This window comes from Microtus oregoni, unplaced genomic scaffold (assembly GCF_018167655.1).
Source record: "Microtus oregoni isolate MIOR12 unplaced genomic scaffold, Mior012 000029F_ref0000214, whole genome shotgun sequence".
NCBI lineage: Eukaryota > Metazoa > Chordata > Mammalia > Rodentia > Cricetidae > Microtus > Microtus oregoni.
Window position 1 is genome coordinate 13,135,230 of NW_024543088.1, and position 18,765 is coordinate 13,153,994.

General features: G+C 44.0%; 1 protein-coding gene across 4 annotated transcripts in view; it reads right to left on the reverse strand.

Annotated features, from left to right (window-relative positions):
- Nucleotides 1-18,765, reverse strand: part of Stard13 (StAR related lipid transfer domain containing 13) — a 211,046-nt gene that overhangs the window by 51,258 nt on the left and 141,023 nt on the right. For all 4 annotated transcript variants that reach the window (XM_041677811.1, XM_041677810.1, XM_041677812.1 and 1 more), the window contains exons 2-3: nucleotides 8,333-8,404; nucleotides 4,438-4,519 (exon numbers count right to left, since the gene is read on the reverse strand). In XM_041677811.1, the coding sequence (XP_041533745.1) occupies nucleotides 4,438-4,519; nucleotides 8,333-8,404 (154 nt within the window). The remainder of the gene's footprint in view (nucleotides 1-4,437; nucleotides 4,520-8,332; nucleotides 8,405-18,765) is intronic.

Consider the following 18,765-nt stretch of genomic DNA (forward strand, 5'->3'; position numbering starts at 1 on the left):
CTGCTGAAATGCTGGAAACTGACCAACGCTTCCAGCCTGCAGCAGGCAGGAGTCATCTCCATGGAGCCTGCCGGACACAGCCGGTTCTGCCAGCATTCCTGCAGCCACACAGAAAGGATGCTGCCGACATCCGGGAGGCTCACTTAGCAGCAGAGGCAGCGAATCTGCCTGGTTTCTGGGGACTAAACCTGGGAGGTAGACAGCTAGACATCCACCCCAATTCCTTCTGGGCAGTCTAACCTCAGCAGCATCTGGATTTTTAAGCTATGCTGCTCAACAATTCTACGGAAAATTGGGGTCTGAGACATGAACTGCTTGTCTACATGGTTGAGTAGGATGAGTAAGATCCCTGAGGTGAATACCCTTTCGTGGGTGACTCTAGCTCTGTTGCCTGCCTCAGTCTCCCCAGAGGGAGCTCCCTCCCTCCCACCATGACTCAATCCACCTTTCTGCAGGGCCTCCGCATTTCAAACAAACATGAGAACTGTACAAAGATCTAAAAAATAAAGCAGAGGGGTGGGCAAGACAGACAGATTCGCAGGGAAAGGTGCCTGCTGCCAAACCTGAGGACCAGAGTTCAATTCCCAAGACCCCTGTAGTGGCAGGAGAGAAGCGACTCCTGAAAGGTGTCCTCCTGCACACTGTGGTGCCCCTGCCACACATCAAACAAACAAACACACAAACACGTAATTTCAAAAATCAAAAAAGAATAAAAAAATTTTCTTTGTGAATACAGCGCACAAGGGGGGAGAAAAAAAAGCATTTTCAGTCCTTACTGTTCGCTTGGCATTAATCAAGACTTACCCTCTGAGTAGGCAAGCTTCTAATTAACTGTTCATTAATCTCAAAGTCTAAAAAGCACCGTCAGTCTTCGCTGGTGGGAGATCGGCTGCTTTCTGCTGTTCGCAAGGCAGGAAGTCTGGATTGTGTGGAACTCACAGTGAAGAAAAAGCAATTGCCTGCCCTTGCGGCTCTTCAGCCAGCCACCTCTGGCTGTCAACCTACCCCTCGCTTCCTTTGATCCACCCAGGGTGTGACTCTTCCTTTGGCTATTCTACCCAGAGCTCTTACGCCCTGAGAACTGAGGTTCATAGACCTTTAGCCAAATGCTTTCTCACAAGAATTAATAAAACAGCTTAGAAAGATTTTGCAGGATATATATATATCCATATATATGCTGTTTTATTAATTATCTATGTATATATAGACACACACATTCTAGTAATAAAATACCGGTTTCAAAAATAATAGCATGTACAGAACCACGAACTCTTAGGTTTTCTCAAGACCATTTCCTGTGCTCTACACTACAGTTTGCTGTTGTAAACATCAGGAGACCTAGACATACACTGATTACTAATGAACACGTGCATTTAGGACCCTGAGATGGCTCAGCGGGCAAAGGCACTTGCCTCCAAGGGGGAGCAATCTGAGTTCAATCCCCAGCCCCCAGAAGGTGGAAGAGAGGACCAACCCTTGCAAGTTGTCCTCTGACTTCAACACAAGCGCTGTGCCAAACATGTCATAGACACACATGTCACACACAAAAGTACATAGGCATGTGTCAAAGTGACTTGATGACGAGGGGGTCCAGTCCTTTCCACAGGCAGTGGTCACAACCGAACACCGAAATGCAACGCATGAATCTTGGTGCAGGCCTTGTACTTAACTGAGATAACCTCTGATTCAAATTGCAAGGGAAAACATACTTGTGACCTTATTTTAGGCAAAGACACTTTTAGATGCACTCTTAAAATGTGGACAAAGTAAACAAATTTGGCTAGAAAAGAAAAAAAAGAGCCCTGCTTGTGTGACATTGGAAAGAGGATATACAGGCTGGCAGAAAACATTTAAAGAATGCATTGTCTGAGGAACGAGGGATTAATAACAGCAGCGGCATCCTCCAAGTGCAACAATAAACGTATTCGATTAAAAAATGAGAAAAAGATCAAAAAGATATTTTGCAGGAGACGATCAGTTGTGTGACATGGAAAGATGTCTAGTTTTATTGGTCGCTAAGAAAATGCACATGGAAAGTCACAATGCAATAATTGCCAGACACCTGTTAAAATGTGCATGAACAAAACAAAAACATACTAACAAAGGGACATATAATAGCTGGAGCCCTCATATGTTGCTGGGAACACAAAACAACAGGGCCACTTGAGATGGTTACTGCCTCTTTGTCATGAGCACCCCCCCCCCGGCGCCTCATTCTTAAGATTTTAGTGAAAAGAAACATAATTTTATGCTCAAACCAAACTACATATATCCATGTTGAAATGTCTTTATAGCCTCACATTGGGATCCCGGAAGTTTGCTCGTACAATGGAAAGGCATACATTTTTGAAACGGAAAGTAACACGAATTAATCTTAAGAACATTGCACCAAGGGAAGGGAGCCAGGCAAAACAGTCATTTCTGTTCCATGCCATATCTGTGATGCCTGGATGGAACCAAAACTGTAGGCACAGAAAACCAATCTGTAGTCACCAAGGTTTGATAGTAGCGTGGACATGGAGGACAGAGAGGAAGTGGGAGCTTCAGGAGCAGCGGTTGAAACTTTTCCAAACCTTGATTAGATACTAGTACTAGTCCATTTTTAATATATACATCTGTGTATACACATGTATAAATACAATGCTGCAAATAAGTCATTTTACAGAAAACAAATTTAGAAGACTTAATGGTAAAATATAATTTTAAAAATAGGATTTTTTTTTTGAAATGCCAGCCAACAGGAACGTCCTCAACACCAAGAGGAAAAACAGCCTGAGGTACTAATTGGATTGGACTGTGTGGAATGAGCGGCCTTCAGAAGGATCTGTTCTTGCCGCAGGTGTGCCTTCTGGGAGGCGAGGAGGAAAGGCTGCTCTTCCAGGTCAAAGCCTTGGAAGAACCACGAGGAAATCTTCCGATTACCCCACAGGCTCTCACAAAGGCAGGTCACTGCGCTTACTTGTTTTCTAGCCTAGATAGCCTCCCGTTCAAATCTATGATTTTACTGTGTGTGTGTGTGTATGTGTGTGTGTGTGTGTGTAGGTGGGTGTACTCATGCCACAGTGCATGTATGGATATCAGGAGACAACTTTTGGGAGGCAGTTCTCTTCTCCAACCATGTGGGTCCCAGGAATCGAACCCAGGTAGTTATGCTTGGCTGCAAGCGTATTTAACCTATTGAGCCAGCCAGCTCTCAAGTTTATGAATCAAAGAGTTCTTTTCTCTTTTAGCCAACAGGATTGATACATCAAACTTAAGCAGATACACAGGATTGTCCTGGTGAACACAAATCTACTTTTTTTTTTTTTTTGTTTTTTGAGACAGTTTCTCTGTGGCTTTGGAGCCTGTCCTGGAACTAGCTCTGTAGACCGGGCTGGTCTCGAACTCACAGAGATCCGCCTGCCTCTGCCTCCCAAGTGCTGGGATTAAAGGCGTGCACCACCATCGCCTGGCTACAAATCTACTTTTTCGTCATATAGGAAACAGGGAATGAGCAGCTCTGAACACAAAAACAGATATTGGAGATCTGGCAGCCTAAGATCATTTATGCTCTGCTTACCATTGGCCTCCCCTTAAATAGTCATATTTATCAAATGCAGTGGGCTGAGGGTCACGAGCACAGAATCTCCAAGTCCTCTGTTTCCTGAAAAGGGACAGTGTCCTGCAACCGACACCTACCCCAGCTCTGACTCTTTCCAGAGTGTTGTCCAGGAAACCACAAGTTCTTCAGACATGGTTGACTTTTCATGTGGAATTTAATTGTCTACAAATATAGATTCCATTGGCTTTTCAAAATTATTAACCCAAGTTCAACGGTTCTGTATTTGTTCTTTGGCTCGCTTCACCTGGGCTTCTCCCACCACTCTGTGAGGTGTTTGGTGGGAGATTCTTCACGTAGACGTCTTGGGCTCTTCGTCACATAACAAAGATTTAAATATGTCACTCTGCCACTGTGTTTACTCGGCTTTACATGTTCTGACTCGAAGCTATAGCCACTTGACTTTATATATGTAAAACAAACAGGTCAAGTTGAACATACTCAAAGGGTGAAGTCTCAGCCTCTGCCCCAACAGGGCTTGTGACGGTTGACTGGCTGATTCCTCCTCCCCACCCCGCCTCATCTGTGCCGCCTCTTCCCTACCCTTATCCTTATTTGCATTTTGGAAATGGCATTTAACACACTCTGAAACATCCAAGCCCTTCTTTCTTTTCTTTCCCCTTCTGTTCTTCCCTCTCCTCCCTTTCCCCTCTCTTTTTTCTAACCTAATGTCTAAAGCCCCCTGTTAGGATTTAAATTCTACACAAACAGGAACTGAGCATGCTCAGGGTACCAGGACCTAATGTCTGAAGACAGTGGTCACAGAGGAAATGTTTACTGAATGGAGGTCTATCTAGGAAAGAAACAAACATCAAAGCTACTTCCCTCATCTGGCTTACCTGCAAAGAGGCTCTACAAGGTCCCTTTCAAGAAAATCATGGTCTTTTTGGACAGCCACAATGTTGATGGGGAACTGGGAATCTAGGAGGGAAAGGGGAGACAGAGGTTATGTCCTTTGCCGTAGGGGATTGCAGGCCACTGTACTCGGCCCATCACGTCCACACAAATCCCCGATCTTAACCACAGTTCCAGCTTATTACTGTTGCTGATGGCCTTTAAAAATAGCACACGATTTTATTTTTATCACAGAAAATGCTTTTGAGAGTACAGCTTAAGTGCGAAACACGAAAACAAGCGCCCGACCTTGGACAAGATTAAATGCTGAGTGCCCTTAGTGTCCCTGCTTATCAGAGGCTCAGGTGGGGTGGGGAAGAGTGCCAGGGTTCTTCCCATTCACCACAGCACAGCCCACAGGCCGACAGTTTCATAGAATTCTCAGTTTGATAGATTTTTTTTCCTTCACAAAGGACATTTCCCAAAATACCCCAAGTTCAATGGTCTCAGGTTTTCTTTTCCTTCCTTCCTTCCTTTCTTCTTCTCTCCCTCCTCTCCTCCCTCCCCTCCTTCTCCCCCCTCCCTCTTTTTTGATAGCAAAATTTCCAGTCATCTTGAAGTTCCCCACTGATGCCAAACCCATGACTTTTCCTCAAAAGAGGACTCATGCCAACTGGGAGGGCTACTGTGACTATCAGAATATGGCTTTAATTTTAGGAGCCTCGTTTACAGAGGAAAACCTCTGGATGTCACTTGGCATAACAGGCAAGGTCACCTTTCATGTCAGTTCACTGTGACTGTCCTGCCTTTCTATTTTACACTTTCCATACCTTCCAAGTTACAATAAAGCTAATGTTTCTAAACCTTCCTCCATGTTGGAAGCAGATACTTCCCCCATTCTGGAGACACATATTTGCCTCTTTAGAGCAAGGGCCACACAGTAAAGATTTAAACATTATCAGTTTGCTGACATTTTTATTTGGCCCAGCAAATCAAATTCCAATTTGAAGACATAAAAATTTGGTTTTATTAAAAAAAAAAAAGCCAATCAAGTTAGTTGAACTCAAAGAATTTCATGGTGACTGAATTCTTTCTGGTCCCCAAATGGATACCACCTCACCCTCCTGGCAAGTGAGTGTACGTCCCAGTGAGAAGCACAAACACAGGAGCCCAGGGACTCCAGCTTTAAGCCCTGATTACTTTTGGGTATGTTACTCTGGGCAAATAACTTTTCCTCAACTGTACAGTATCACAGTCATGATGGCCACTTTATGGCGGAGGTATGAGCATTGGCTTTTGTTTGTTTGTTTGTTTTTTGTTTTTCGAGACAGGGTTTCTCTGTAGCTTTTGGTGCCTGTCCCGGAACTAGCTCTTGTGGACCAGGCTGGCCTCGAACTCCCAGAGATCCGCCTGCCTCTGCCTCCCGAGTGCTGGGATATGAGCATTGGTTTTTGAATAATAATGGGCACAGGAAAAACTCTGTTCTTACTGTGTTTATGCAACATTTATGGATGAGACACAATCTAGCATGCGCATGTTTGTGAGCTAATAGCGCATCTTAGAGAGTTATGGACTGCTTACATTAAAGTCTCACAGTAGCGGTAGCATATGCATTATCGTGTATATATTTATATGTGTATATTCAAGAATCAAAGGGTTGGCATTTTTTCATTTCCTCCTTCCACTTCAGGACAGTGAGCTGCCTGTTGCTGTTATTTTTCTTTTGACACAAACCTAGACATGTTTGGGAAGAGGGCATCTTAATTGGAAACATTCCTCCATTGTCTTGGCCTGCAGGCAAATCTGTGGGGTATTATCTTGACTAGTGATTGATGGAGGAGAGCCTCACTCACTGTGGGTGGTGCCACCCCTGGGCTGGTGGTCCTGGGATCTATAAGAAAGCAGGCTGAGCAAGCCATGATAAGCAGGTCAGTAAGCGGCTCCCCTCCATGGCCTCTGCATGGGCTCCTGATTGCAGGTTCCTGCCCTGAGCTCCTGGCCTGACTTCCCTCAGTGATGGAGTGTGACCCGAGAGTTATAACACGAAATAAACCCTTTCCTCTTTATTTCGGTCACGGTGTTTGTCACAACAGAAACCCTAACTAGGACAGAGTCACTTAGCATTCTGGGCTCTTCCCTCCTAGTTAGTAAATTGCAGGTAGAGTAGGAGTCGAGAATAACGTAGACTTAAACTATAGGAATCTTCTCTCTCTCTCTCTCTCTCTCTCTCTCTCTCCCTCTCTTCCTCCCTCTGTCTCCCCCTTCTCTCTTTCTTTCCTTTCGTCTAAAAGGCTCTGTATGACCCTATGAAACTCTTTTTAATCAGAGATTCTGAGCTTCAAACTACATTCCAATGCTAACTTTCCTTTGTCCTCACAGAATTTATATGAACAAAGTAGCAAAAAAAAAAACCTTTTGGTTTTTAATATAAAATTGAGATTTTTGATGAAAGGACAGGAGTCATCTATAAGGAAAGATTAATCTCGCTGACTCTTCCCATCCTACACAATGTTTGTGCCATTGGGAAGAGAAGCTGCATATTTTTCCTATGCTAGGCACCCTCTCCTGAGCCCTCAGGCCCACTCCGCTGCCTCCTATTTTGGCGTTATGCTTTGACAACCCCTGGAGAGTGGACGGTGTCCAAAGAGACTCGTGCTATCCGCTTTCCTTGTGTGTTTGGCCAATGTGAAGCCATGTATGAAACACAAGGAGGCAACCCCTGGCTTTGCCCATGGCCAGCTGTGTGTTTGTTCCCTCCAGAGATATGTATGGGCTCCTTCTTTCCTGGGCCCTGGCATCATCCCCCTGTGGGAGTGGCAGCCCCATTAACTATAAACCCTCCGCTCCTTCTTTGTGCATGTCTTATCTACAGCTTTGCAATAAATACCACTAGCTATAATTCTCCACAGCTAATCTCGTGTGCCACCTGCCCACTGCTGGGACCTGACTCCTTCCTGATGTGTAAGGACCATGTATAAAACATGGAAGATTTGATGATGGTCTTAGATATCAGTAAGGTAGAGAGAAGTGAAAATTGTGGCTGAAGAAGAACATCCCTATGGGCTCGTTATGTTTCAGTGCTTGATCCCTAGTTGGTAGAACAGTTTGGCGAAGGATTGGGAGGCATGGCTTTGTTGGAGGAGGGGTGTCACTAGGGGTGGGCTTTGAGATTTCAAAAACCCATGTCATCCCCAGTATTTACCCTTTCTGTCTCTTGCTTGTGGATCAGATGCAAGCTCTCAGCTTCTGCCCCAGCACCATGCCTGCCTGCCTGCGGCCATGCTCCCCACCATGATGGTTATGGACTCTAACCCTCTGGAACTGTAAGCCCCAAATAAACTTTTTTCTTCTCTAATTTGCCTTGGTCATGCTGTTTTATCACAGCAATAGAAAAGTAACTAAGACAGCAAATTTGTTAATTAGTAATTAAAGAATCAAGAACCAGAAGTATAACGCTGGCAAGAAAAGCCACTTATCCAAAACTCAGAAGACTGACGTCTGGTCCATAACATTTTTTTTTAAAAATAACATAGGCATAAGCAAAGGCTATCCCCAAACAACTAGATAACTTAGACATCTAGGAAACTTACTAACAACACATTCATTGCAAGTTCAAGAAAACTGAACACAATGAAGTTAAAACAAGGAAGAGCATGTTAGTCTGCAAAGTGAGTCGGGGCAGACACTGGAAAGAAAGTGTGGAGCTGGGTGGGAATCTGCAGGGGGAAGCAGGAAGTGGGGTGGGAACGGGAGGGCTCTCATTTCCAGATGTGTCCAGATGAGCTTACTATTGCCAAGGCCGAGAGAAAAGGGAGCAAAGCCACAACGCATTAGAGCAACGACCCAGAAAGCAGAAGGCAGGGTCCACATGGTTTGTCCTGAGTTTAAAGAAGGACGTACCTTCATACAGCTGAGCGTACTGCGGGAACCCAGCAGCTCTCAGCCAGTCACATGCTTCCTTCGCTTCGATTTCTGAAACATACAAGAGAAAGAACATTGTGAGTCTGACAGTCACACTCCGGTTCTGCTGGTGTGCTCTGTGAGGGCCATTACGAAGCAAGCTGCTCCTGCGTAGTCGTGTGTACCCAGAAGGGAGGACATACAGAGTGTCAGGGCCACTCAAGGCTCTCCCTATGTCTGCTTGGATTATCTCCCCTGTGGAGCCATAGTTCACGGAATGAGAACCAACCACAGAAGGCAGAGCACAAAGGGAAAAACGCCTTGTTTACGCACCAAAGAACTAGGTGATGAGGGAAGAGAAGAAAGACTTATTATAATCGCAATCCTCTTTTTAATGGACCTTTTAAACCTTCCAAGATAAGCCAGAGGTTATTTATTCAACCTTGCTTTACTCTTTCACCCAAGATAAAAAAAACAAAAAAACACAACCGCCAGTCTATTTTCTCACGAATGAAGGCATTACAAAAATCCAGTTTCACCGAGGGTTTTAATTCCCAATATATCGCCTGAGAATGTTCATTGGTCAAGCCTGTTGGAATGACTTCTAACTCAAGAGTAGAGAGGGGAAAAGGATAGTGAGACCCAAGTCCCATGGAGTTGCCAGAACTGAGGGGGCCACACCCAAGAAACTGGTTGGTCCTTTGGGTGACAGTTTGTGGGGTGGATCGACCAGCTGCCCATGCAAGCAACCTCCCTGAGGGAATCTGTGGACGGAGCTGGGAGGAGCGACCGGGTAAAGCAGGCCATTCTCTGACCTTGTGGATTCTGGATTATTTCACAACCACCATGCTGTTAGATAAACATCAGCCCAGGGAAAAGAAGTTCATCTGTCAAGAGTTCAGTTTCTCCAAATAGACGTAAAAAGCCTAGGGAAATGTCCTGGCCAAAGCTCTCCTCAGCTGCTGGATGCTCAGTCAACGCATTTCCGTTTCCCCGGGTGCTTGTTTTCCTCTGTAGTCAAAACTACTAGTAAAGGCCTTTCTTGAATCGTTTACACAGAAAAACAATCTACATGAACATGGGCCATAGGCCTGAGACTGTGCCCTTTAAATAATATCTCAGCAGCTGTCTAGCACCTTTGATGTGACGAAGCCATTTAGGGTATGTTAAAACAAATCAAAGCAGATTTTAGCCTCAAAAGATGCACAGAAGCAAAACCTTCAGGGAAGCAATAGAAAACTTCCAAGTTCTGGTTTTTGTAGCAATGGGGGGGGGGGGGGGTTCTGCCAATTCTGACCAGCATGGATTTCATCTTCACGTCGAGTTTCAAGCTGCACCTTTGCTGCCTGCTTCAGGATGATAAAGAGGGCGGAGCGAGAAAACAGCCGATTTCCAGACCTGTGTGAAGCTCAGTTATGGAATCGCAGAGTCCTGCATTTTCTAGTGAATCACACCAATTATGCATTTTGCTGTTTTATTTTTGTTTCTACTATGATCAAAACGTAGTTTTTAGCAAGAAAATCCCAGAGAGCCAGGAAATGACATGAAGAGACCTAGAGGTCAGGTGCTGTAGAGCAGACGGAAACCCAGAGGGAAGGGGGAATTCAGGGCACCAAAGGACATTAAACCCCTGGAACAAAAACGATGACAAGATTTGAGGCAACTAGGGCCGCTGGAAGGAGAACTGTGGCCAGGCGGGGGTATGGGATCGAGGCTAGGCAGAACAATCCTACATGCAGTCTCTCCAGACGGCTTCATCTCCCTTCAACAGAAACACGGAGAATGAACACACAAACACAAATAATCAAAACTCGGCCACAACCTGTCTAAGTCAGTCATTCAAATAGGCTAATTTTTTAAAACCGCTTGTACCAAGTTTTTAGGTTTCAGACTCAAATCACAAATTGCGAGGAGTAAATAATAGTAAATTGGAAAATGCCACTCACCAAACCATGGTGAGTGGCTCTTCAGACCACCGCCATACTTGATGTCTTTCTATTTCCTAAATGCCTATCAAACGCAACCCTCCTTTTGCATTCTGCATAAGATTAAGTAAAATGGTTCCCTTCAAATTCCTTTTTTCAGGTGTTTGTCACCATCGAGAGAGAGAGAGAGAGAGAGAGAGAGAGAGAGAGAGAGAGAGAACAATAGAAATCAATCCATCCAGAGGACACAACACATACACACACAAACACACACACACACACACACACACACACACACACACACACACTATCGGGGCACCTTAACAGGCAAAGTGAATATTAAGATATTCACTGAAGGGGATAATGGCTGCTGGCCTAGTATCTTGACATCTCAATTGAAGAGTAAAAGGAACGTAGCAACCAGCCACAAAACGATCTTGTATAATTACCGCCATCAAATTTCATTTTGACTGTTCAGCTGAGTTGGGAAGGGGCTCACCCACAGTCCCTTCTAACCCCTGTCAGACAGATGCTGTTTTCCCCAGGGCCTTTGCAGTGGCCAAAATGCGGGAGAATTAGAAGGGAGTCCTATTGCCAGTGTCATTTCACCAAGATCTATCTAATGAGATTTAAATGACACTTGATGAGAAAAGTATGGGCATTTATTTTTTAATGTGCACTCGGTAACCATCACTGTATTATACATGAGCATTAAGAGCCATTAAAATCACATTTTGGCTATTCTATCTGTTCCCCATTTGCAGCCCTCACCTGCTCTTGTAGCGGCTGCAGGGATACATCAACCTACTGCAACTTGCTTCTGAAAACACAAGCTGGGGGTGGGGGTGGGGGGTGGAGCCCAAGAAGGCAGCGGGACAAAGGGGCCCACAGGTGTCTACTGAGGTTACCGTGCTAGAGCTGTCCCTCTTTACCTGCAGAGGTACGGCCCATGGGTCCCAATGGATGGCGAAACCCATTGCAGGCCACGTCTTCTGATTTGATGACTAAGAAGTCTCCCAAGTGCCTCTCATGCAGGTGACGCATACAGTGTGCGCATTGGAGACAAAAGGGTAATTCTCATCCCCAGTGTGATACAGTGGAACCCTGTGGGACTGTGGGGGAATCTCGTCATGCCCCCAAAACTCATGGGCTCTTTCTGGAATTTATTTAGTTATTTTCATTCAGTGTTTTCTGAGGCAGACTTCAAGTACCTGAAGTTATGGCAAGAGAAACTGAAAAAAGGTTTTTTTTTGTACTTCCCTTGGGAGAAAGTATTCCATTTGGCTGGGTATCATGACAGGGGTTCTGCAGAACTAAGGATGACATTTGTGTGTGTGGTGTGTTATATGAGTGTGTATATGTCCAAGTGTGAGTGTGTGCAGATGTTCGGGCACAGGTGTGAGCATGTGGAGGCCTAAAGTTGGCCTCCCTTTACTGCTGCCCCCCTTGTTGCTTGAGACAGTGTCTCTCTCACTGAATTAAGAACTCAACATTCATCTAGACTACCTGGCCAGTCAGCCAGCCTTGGGGAACCTTCCGCCTCTGCTGTCTCCATGTTGGGATTACACGCATGTACCAGGGAGATTGTATGTCCTAGGGATCAAATTCAGAATCAGCATCTTGCCATGGAGCCCTCTTCCCAGCCTCAATATCAGTTTATAACAAGCCCACATAATAATCAAGTCATTTGGATCATTTTGGCTGACAGTCTCTTGGTGGCTGCCCAAACCCCTAAACATACTCTGAATCCAATATACAATGATCTTCTCCATCGGGTAAGAGATGGCTGCAAAGTGAAAAAAGCCAGAGCACATAACAGCCTGGGTACAAGGGACAGAAGGATGACTCAACGTCATCCAGTTCTAACAGCAGGACCTCCTTATGGGAGGGGCCTCTTCGGACTGGTTTACAGGAGGCTGCTCATCCTGATTCCCAACTACATACTACCCATGTGTTCCTGAAAAGTCTCCTTCTCCCATAGTGTAGACTGAGGAGCCCCAGGCTCTTGGTCGGAGTTAGATGCTCTCTTTTTTGTTGTTGCTGTTTGTTTTTTAAACTAACTAACTAACTAACTAACTAACTAACTAACTAACTAACTCTATTTTATGTGTGTTGGTGTTTTGCCTGCATGTATGTCTGTGCATTGGTGTAAAGGCGTCGAGTCCCTGGAACTGGAGTGACAGACAGTTGTAAGCTATCATGTGGGTGCTGGCAATTGAACCTGGGGCCCTCTGTAAAAGCAGCCAATGCTCTTAACTGTCTCTCCAGCCTCGGGTGCGCTCTTCTGAGGCCTGTCTGTGATTTCAACCTGACAGGAAGCCACAGGCTTTGTCTCATCTTCACCTGGGTGCCAGTTTGGCTGTGCTCAGTGACTCCTCACCTGGTGGGGGTGGGGGACGGGGACCCTCTCAGTGGTGCCGGAGGGCTGTATGTTCCTATGGGTATGAGAAGAAAGGCAGCGTAGAAACAAACCCTGGCTAGTGATGTGTTTTTACAAGATCGTACCATGTTTCTTAATAACTGTACATGTTCAACTTTAAAACAGCATCGGAGAAAGTCTGAAAGGTGCAATCAAAGCGACGTTAACTCTGTCTCATTACCAACACACAATTTAATGTATGTTATCTGCCGGAGTGGCGACATCATAATAAGATCTTAGCTCAACCGCTGTTCACAAACATAATTATACGCCATGAATGTGTTCCCATATAATAATGTTATTTATAAAAAACCTGAAATTTTCTGTGTTTGGGGAATGATTTTTTTTTTTTGTGGTTTTTTGAGACAGGGTTTCTCTGTGGTTTTGGAGCCTGTCCTGGAACTAGCTCTTGTAGACCAGGCTGGTCTCGAACTCACAGAGATCCGTCTGCCTCTGCCTCCTGAGTGCTGGGATTAAAGGCGTGCGCCACCACATTTCTTAAACATGCTGATATTTGAATACTACCAAGTTGTATTTTGCTGGGGATTTTAACAATGCACGTAGGATAGAGCACTCCAGCAAATCCTCCCCAGTGCAGACCGAAGGTAGGAGGAGTCTGGAGCTCTACAGAGGCAGAGGAGATGTAAACGGTTTTGCTTAAAAGAGATATCACTAAGCGACTTAGGCATGAACAGTGCTTGTTCTAGACTCAGGATGGCGGTAGTCAAGGCAAGAGCTCTGCTGAGCTCGAAGGATACAGACTTACTGTATTTTTAAGCTGGTGCACCTATCAAAACAGAAATGCCTAGCTAAAGCGCTAAGGCTTTAAATGTACTTAAAAGTACATTTGGGTTCACATTATGTCCTGTGCAGCAAACAGTCTTCTATGGCTAACCCAAAGGCATTAAGTAGTCTTTCCAAATGGCCACAGATTTGAACCAGAGCCACGTTAGGATGAACTATCAGAAATCCGGCTGGCTGGAAGGAACCAGGGCTCCTCCGCTGTAAGTTTTACTACTGGGATAGTCACAAGCACTGACCTTACAAAACTTCCGCAAACTTCACAGATAGACTGGCCCCAGTAGGAAGCAGCTACTTCCTAAGTGCTCATGAAAACCCTCAACAGGGGTGACTCAGGAAAGTGGGCTTGGGGGATGCTAGCTTTCCTTTTTCATTGAACTAGCTAGTAGATTGTACATCTTGTTCCTAAAGAAGCTCTTACTATTAGTGAGGGACGACGACTCAGCCACCACGAGATGTCTCCTTGGATGCAATTACCAGCATTATTATCTGGAAGGTGTTAAGATTTCAACAGGTTCGTGGTTATAGGTTTGGGATAATTCATACCGATGAATTAGCCTCATGATTAATATACTACTTAAGGCAAATGACGCCTTTGCTTTCAGAGAGAACTCCTCGCCTTGCTTATTGAATGTGTATTTCTTTGGTCAGATATGAGGCAGATTCTGTTCAAATTAATGCCAGGCTATCTATTTCATATCTATACAGTCATGAGTAACACGCTCGTTAAGATTACACAGAGCACACACTTCCCCGGATCCTTCTCCCAGGAGGGCATTAGAGCCTACATCACAGGCGGAGGGCAGCATATTATAGCGTTTCTGCCTTTGCTTTAGATTCCATGGCCTCATGTCAGGATGCATTATTTTTTTTTCCTGCACTTTGTGAATCTGTATTAAGTTTGTTTTGATATTTTCAGTACCTGAATAATTCTCATGTATATATGCCAAGTATGCTTTCACTTGTATAACATTTTCTTTGTATGATATTCTAAGGAAGGATGGGGAATTAAAATACAGGTTATTTAGGGCAAATTTAAGATTACCAATCATTATGTTTTCAAAACATCAAGTCAATTGATAAGCACCTGTTTTATCTCACCATGGTTTCAAGCAACCCTTTTCTTGATGCACAGCAAAGCATATTGCTGTCAGCAAGCATTTGACCACAGGAAGGACAAACCTGGGAGTTCATAGACGCCTACAATGCTATAGCATCTAAATCCATTCCATCAAAACAGAAAGGTTTGGCTCTGAGCATGCGTATTTCTTTCTCCATAGCCAGAGTCACATGATGCTATAATATACCATCATCAATTCTTAAAAAAAATTATTTTATTTTTAAATTATGTGTATGTGTGGGGGTATGTTCTCATGAATGCCGTTTTCACAGAGGCCAGAAGGGGGCTTTGGATCTCCTGGAGAAGGAGTTACAGGTAGCTTTGAGGTACCATTGTGGTGCTGGGAACTGAACCCAGGTCCTCTGGAAGAGTAGCCAATGCCCTTAACTGCTGAGCCATCTCTCTAACCCTTCATCTTAATGTTAGCTGTATTTCTTAGTTTTGAAATATCAACTGAAAGCTGGATTGATAACAAATCTAGTCACTAAAATAATTTCTATTACAGTAAAAGGGGTAAGCATATTTTAAGAAATAGGTTTATTCCTAGTCACTGAAGAGCTGTTTTAAATACTTCTTTCTCAGTCAAATTGGCAAAAATCACATGTATGTGTATATGTGTATGACACACATCACATAATGGCACATGATAGTTATAATATATATAAAACAAAAATTAAGCACTTTAAATAAATAATCAAATATATAATTAAAGAATATACATGTTATCAGCTTTCCTTTTATGCTTCTAGTGGCTTCTACCCTTTCCAGCAGTCATGTGGCTCTCCTCTGAAGTTAGTTTGGTTATTAGATTCACTTCACCCAATGAAAGGTAAGCAGAAGCAATATATTCTAATTAAAGAACAGAAACAAAAACACTTAGGGGTTGTCACCTACCAGTTTCCCTTTCTTTTTTTTTTAAATATTTATTTATTTATTTATTTATTTATTTATTAAGTATACAATATTCTGTCTGTATGTATGCCCACAGGTCAGAGGAGGACACCAGACCCCATTACAGATGGTTGTGAGCCACCATGTGGTTGCTGGGAATTGAACTCTGGACCTTTGGAAGAATAGGCAGTGCTCTTAACCTCTGAGCCATCTCTCCAACCCCCAGTTTCCCTTTCTTGTCCCTGTCTCATGAGGCTGCATATCCTAGATAAGGACAGTCTGGGTCTCAGAATGATGACAAAGAGCCACAGCAAATCAAAGCCATGGGCATGAGTTAATTTGAGCTGCTGCCATTCCCTGTGCAAATCATACAGAAAGCACCATGACCCTTTATTTCTAGTTGAGAGTCTGCTGCTCTGACTTGGAAATGAAGACAGTTGCATCCATGCCGACTGCACCCAGCTCGTGTGAATTCAGACAGTGTAAGACGTCTCGTTTGTACCACAAAAAGGCCAGAGTCCACTTGCAGCAGAACAAGAAAGCTTTCGGGCTATAAACCCCAATCTTAATTCCTAGTCATATTTAATAAGATAAGAACGTACAGTCTCCCCATCACAATCAGTACCCAAGAGAGAGCAGAGAAGATATGCGTGTCCAGCCAAGTAATCTCTGACCTGATCGTGTCGACTCAAGTTTTCCATTCGACAGCGGAGAGCATTAGTCTCCCTTTTCATTTGGGACAGACTGTTCCCATCAGGCACTTGTGATATTTCCCAGGAAGGATGCATGTATACATAAGTGTGTGAACACCCTCAGCCTTTTGAAGTCACGGACACACTGCTTACCACTAATTCTCAAGAGACTCTTCGAGATGAAGTCAGTTCAGCAAATGAAATCGAGGTAGGGAGACAAGATTCAGTTAGAAAGACCAGAATCTGCAGGTTGTCATCTGAAGGCCATGAATGTTGACCCATCATGACAGCAGACTCTAGTAAGCCTTTTTGGAGCAACTACATGAGTGGAGACTCTCTTTCTCTTGTCTTGTCTAACTTCTTCTATCAAGGCAAAAAAAAAAAAAAAACCTATAGAAGTTGTCTTGATGTTGGTTCCCCAGCAGGAGGTCTAAAGTCTATATTGGAGGGGCTTTGATCCCCCCTCCCATTTGTAAACTTCAAGGTTGCTGGTTTCTTGCTTCCCAAGAAGCACGCTTCCATCTTACCTTGCTCTAAAAAGCATTTTTAATTTGTGTGTGTGTGCCCGTGCACACACGTGCACGCATATGCATCTGAGTACAGATGCTTCAAATAGTCAAAAGAGGGCATCAGATCCCTAGTAACTATAGATACAGAAGGTTGTGAGCTACCATGTGGGTACTGGGAAACTGAACCTGGTCCTCTGCAAGTGCAGCCAGTGCTCTTAACCGCTGAGCATCTCTCCAGCCCCTAAAACTTGTTTTTAAGTATTAAAAAGTATGCATGTTCCTAGGGCCTCAAGCTCCTCTTGCAGCTGTTTTCAGGGTAGGTGGGAATGTCTGTACTTGGAAGAGGTTATCCACTCTCTGATCAGCCTAGCTTAACTCTTGCACGACTCTGTGACTGCAAGGGCACCAGAAACATGTATGACGTTGATGAGAACTTTGTCATATGGGTAAATGAAGGAGCCCAGATATTTTTATGAGAAAGCAAAGCCAATCATCCCCCATGTTTTTTGTATGCTTTTATCCCTTTCAGGGCAGGCATGGCAAAATGCAATGCAACCAAAGCCCTGATGCCTTTCCTGAGATTTGTGATGCATGTCTCTCCAGCTGCGATGCCTGGATCAAATTAAACAGAAATGTTTGTACAACTCAGGAATAATTTTATTACATGGCTATACATAAAAACTTGATGTTGTGTATGTGTGTTTCCTTCTATTCTTTGGCATCAATTTAGACTAAATAAAATATTTGCTTTTCTAAAATATTCTTCAATGTACCTTTGGTAGCTTGTGGAAGGCTTTCTGCCTGGTTGCTGAAATCAGATGACGTTGGCTCTGGGGATGGTGTTCTAAGCACATGGCAGTCACCCCAAGAGTCATAACAGGACTCAAGAAAAGAAGTTGTCATTGGTTTTTAGCCGCTGATTTGTTTATCTGTGTTCTTCAAGGAAAAGGAGAGTACCAAGTAAAGACATTTGCTAAGTACTGCGGTTTTTATGTGGGTGTTCATTCAGTTCCTTGCAGAAGGAATTAATGAATGAGTTCAAGTAGCTGAAATATCTTTATCTGATTTGGGGTGGAGGAGTCCAGGGTTTAATTGATGAGGTGGGAAATGGAGCAGTCAACGCAAGCTGTGGTGGTTTGAGTAAGAAACCCGTGCTCATATGAGTGCTTAGTCACCAGGCGGCTCACACTCATCTGTAACTATAGTTCTAGGGGATCTGACATCTTCTTTTGGCCTCTTTTGGTATTGCATACAAACACACACACACACACACACACACACACACACACACACACACGCACACACACACACACGCATGCACACGCGCAATATAGGATTCCTCTATGTATGCTGTGGATATGTTTTACTACCATTGGTTAATAAAGAAGCTGATTTGGCCTATGACCAGGCAGAATATAGCAAGGTGGAAAATCCAAGCAGAGATAGAGGATGAAGAAAGGTGAAGTTAGGGAGAAGCCATGTAGCTGCCAATGAAGAAAGATGCCGGAACCTTACCAATAGGCCACAGTCTCGTGGTGATACACAGATTAATAGAAATGGGTTCATTTAAGATGTAAGACCTAGCTAGGAATATGACTAAACTATTGGCCAAACACAGCACTGCAATTAATATAGTTTCCATGTGGTTATTTGGGCCTGGGTGGCCAGAAAATGAGCAAGTGGTCTCAGTTTATACACACACACACACACACACACACACACACACACACACACGTACACATACACAATGGCAAATATTCATATGCATGAAATAAAATAAAATCTCAAAGAGATAACAGACTTGAGGTAGCAAAGTAACTTTGTATTCCTCCTTACGTGGAATTTGATAGAATGATAGCATGTTTGACCCAGAGATTTGAACACTCGCCCATGGACCCTCAACTAAAGCATACCAAACCAGCCATTCAAATTGCCACCAATGCTCCGTTCATCAGCGCAACACCAATCAACAAGGAAGGGACACAATGACAAGACCCGGGAGATGCTGATTTCAGGATGGCACTTAAAGCCTGGTCATTGCACAAGCTGGCAGGACTGTTAGCACCCGAGCAAGGG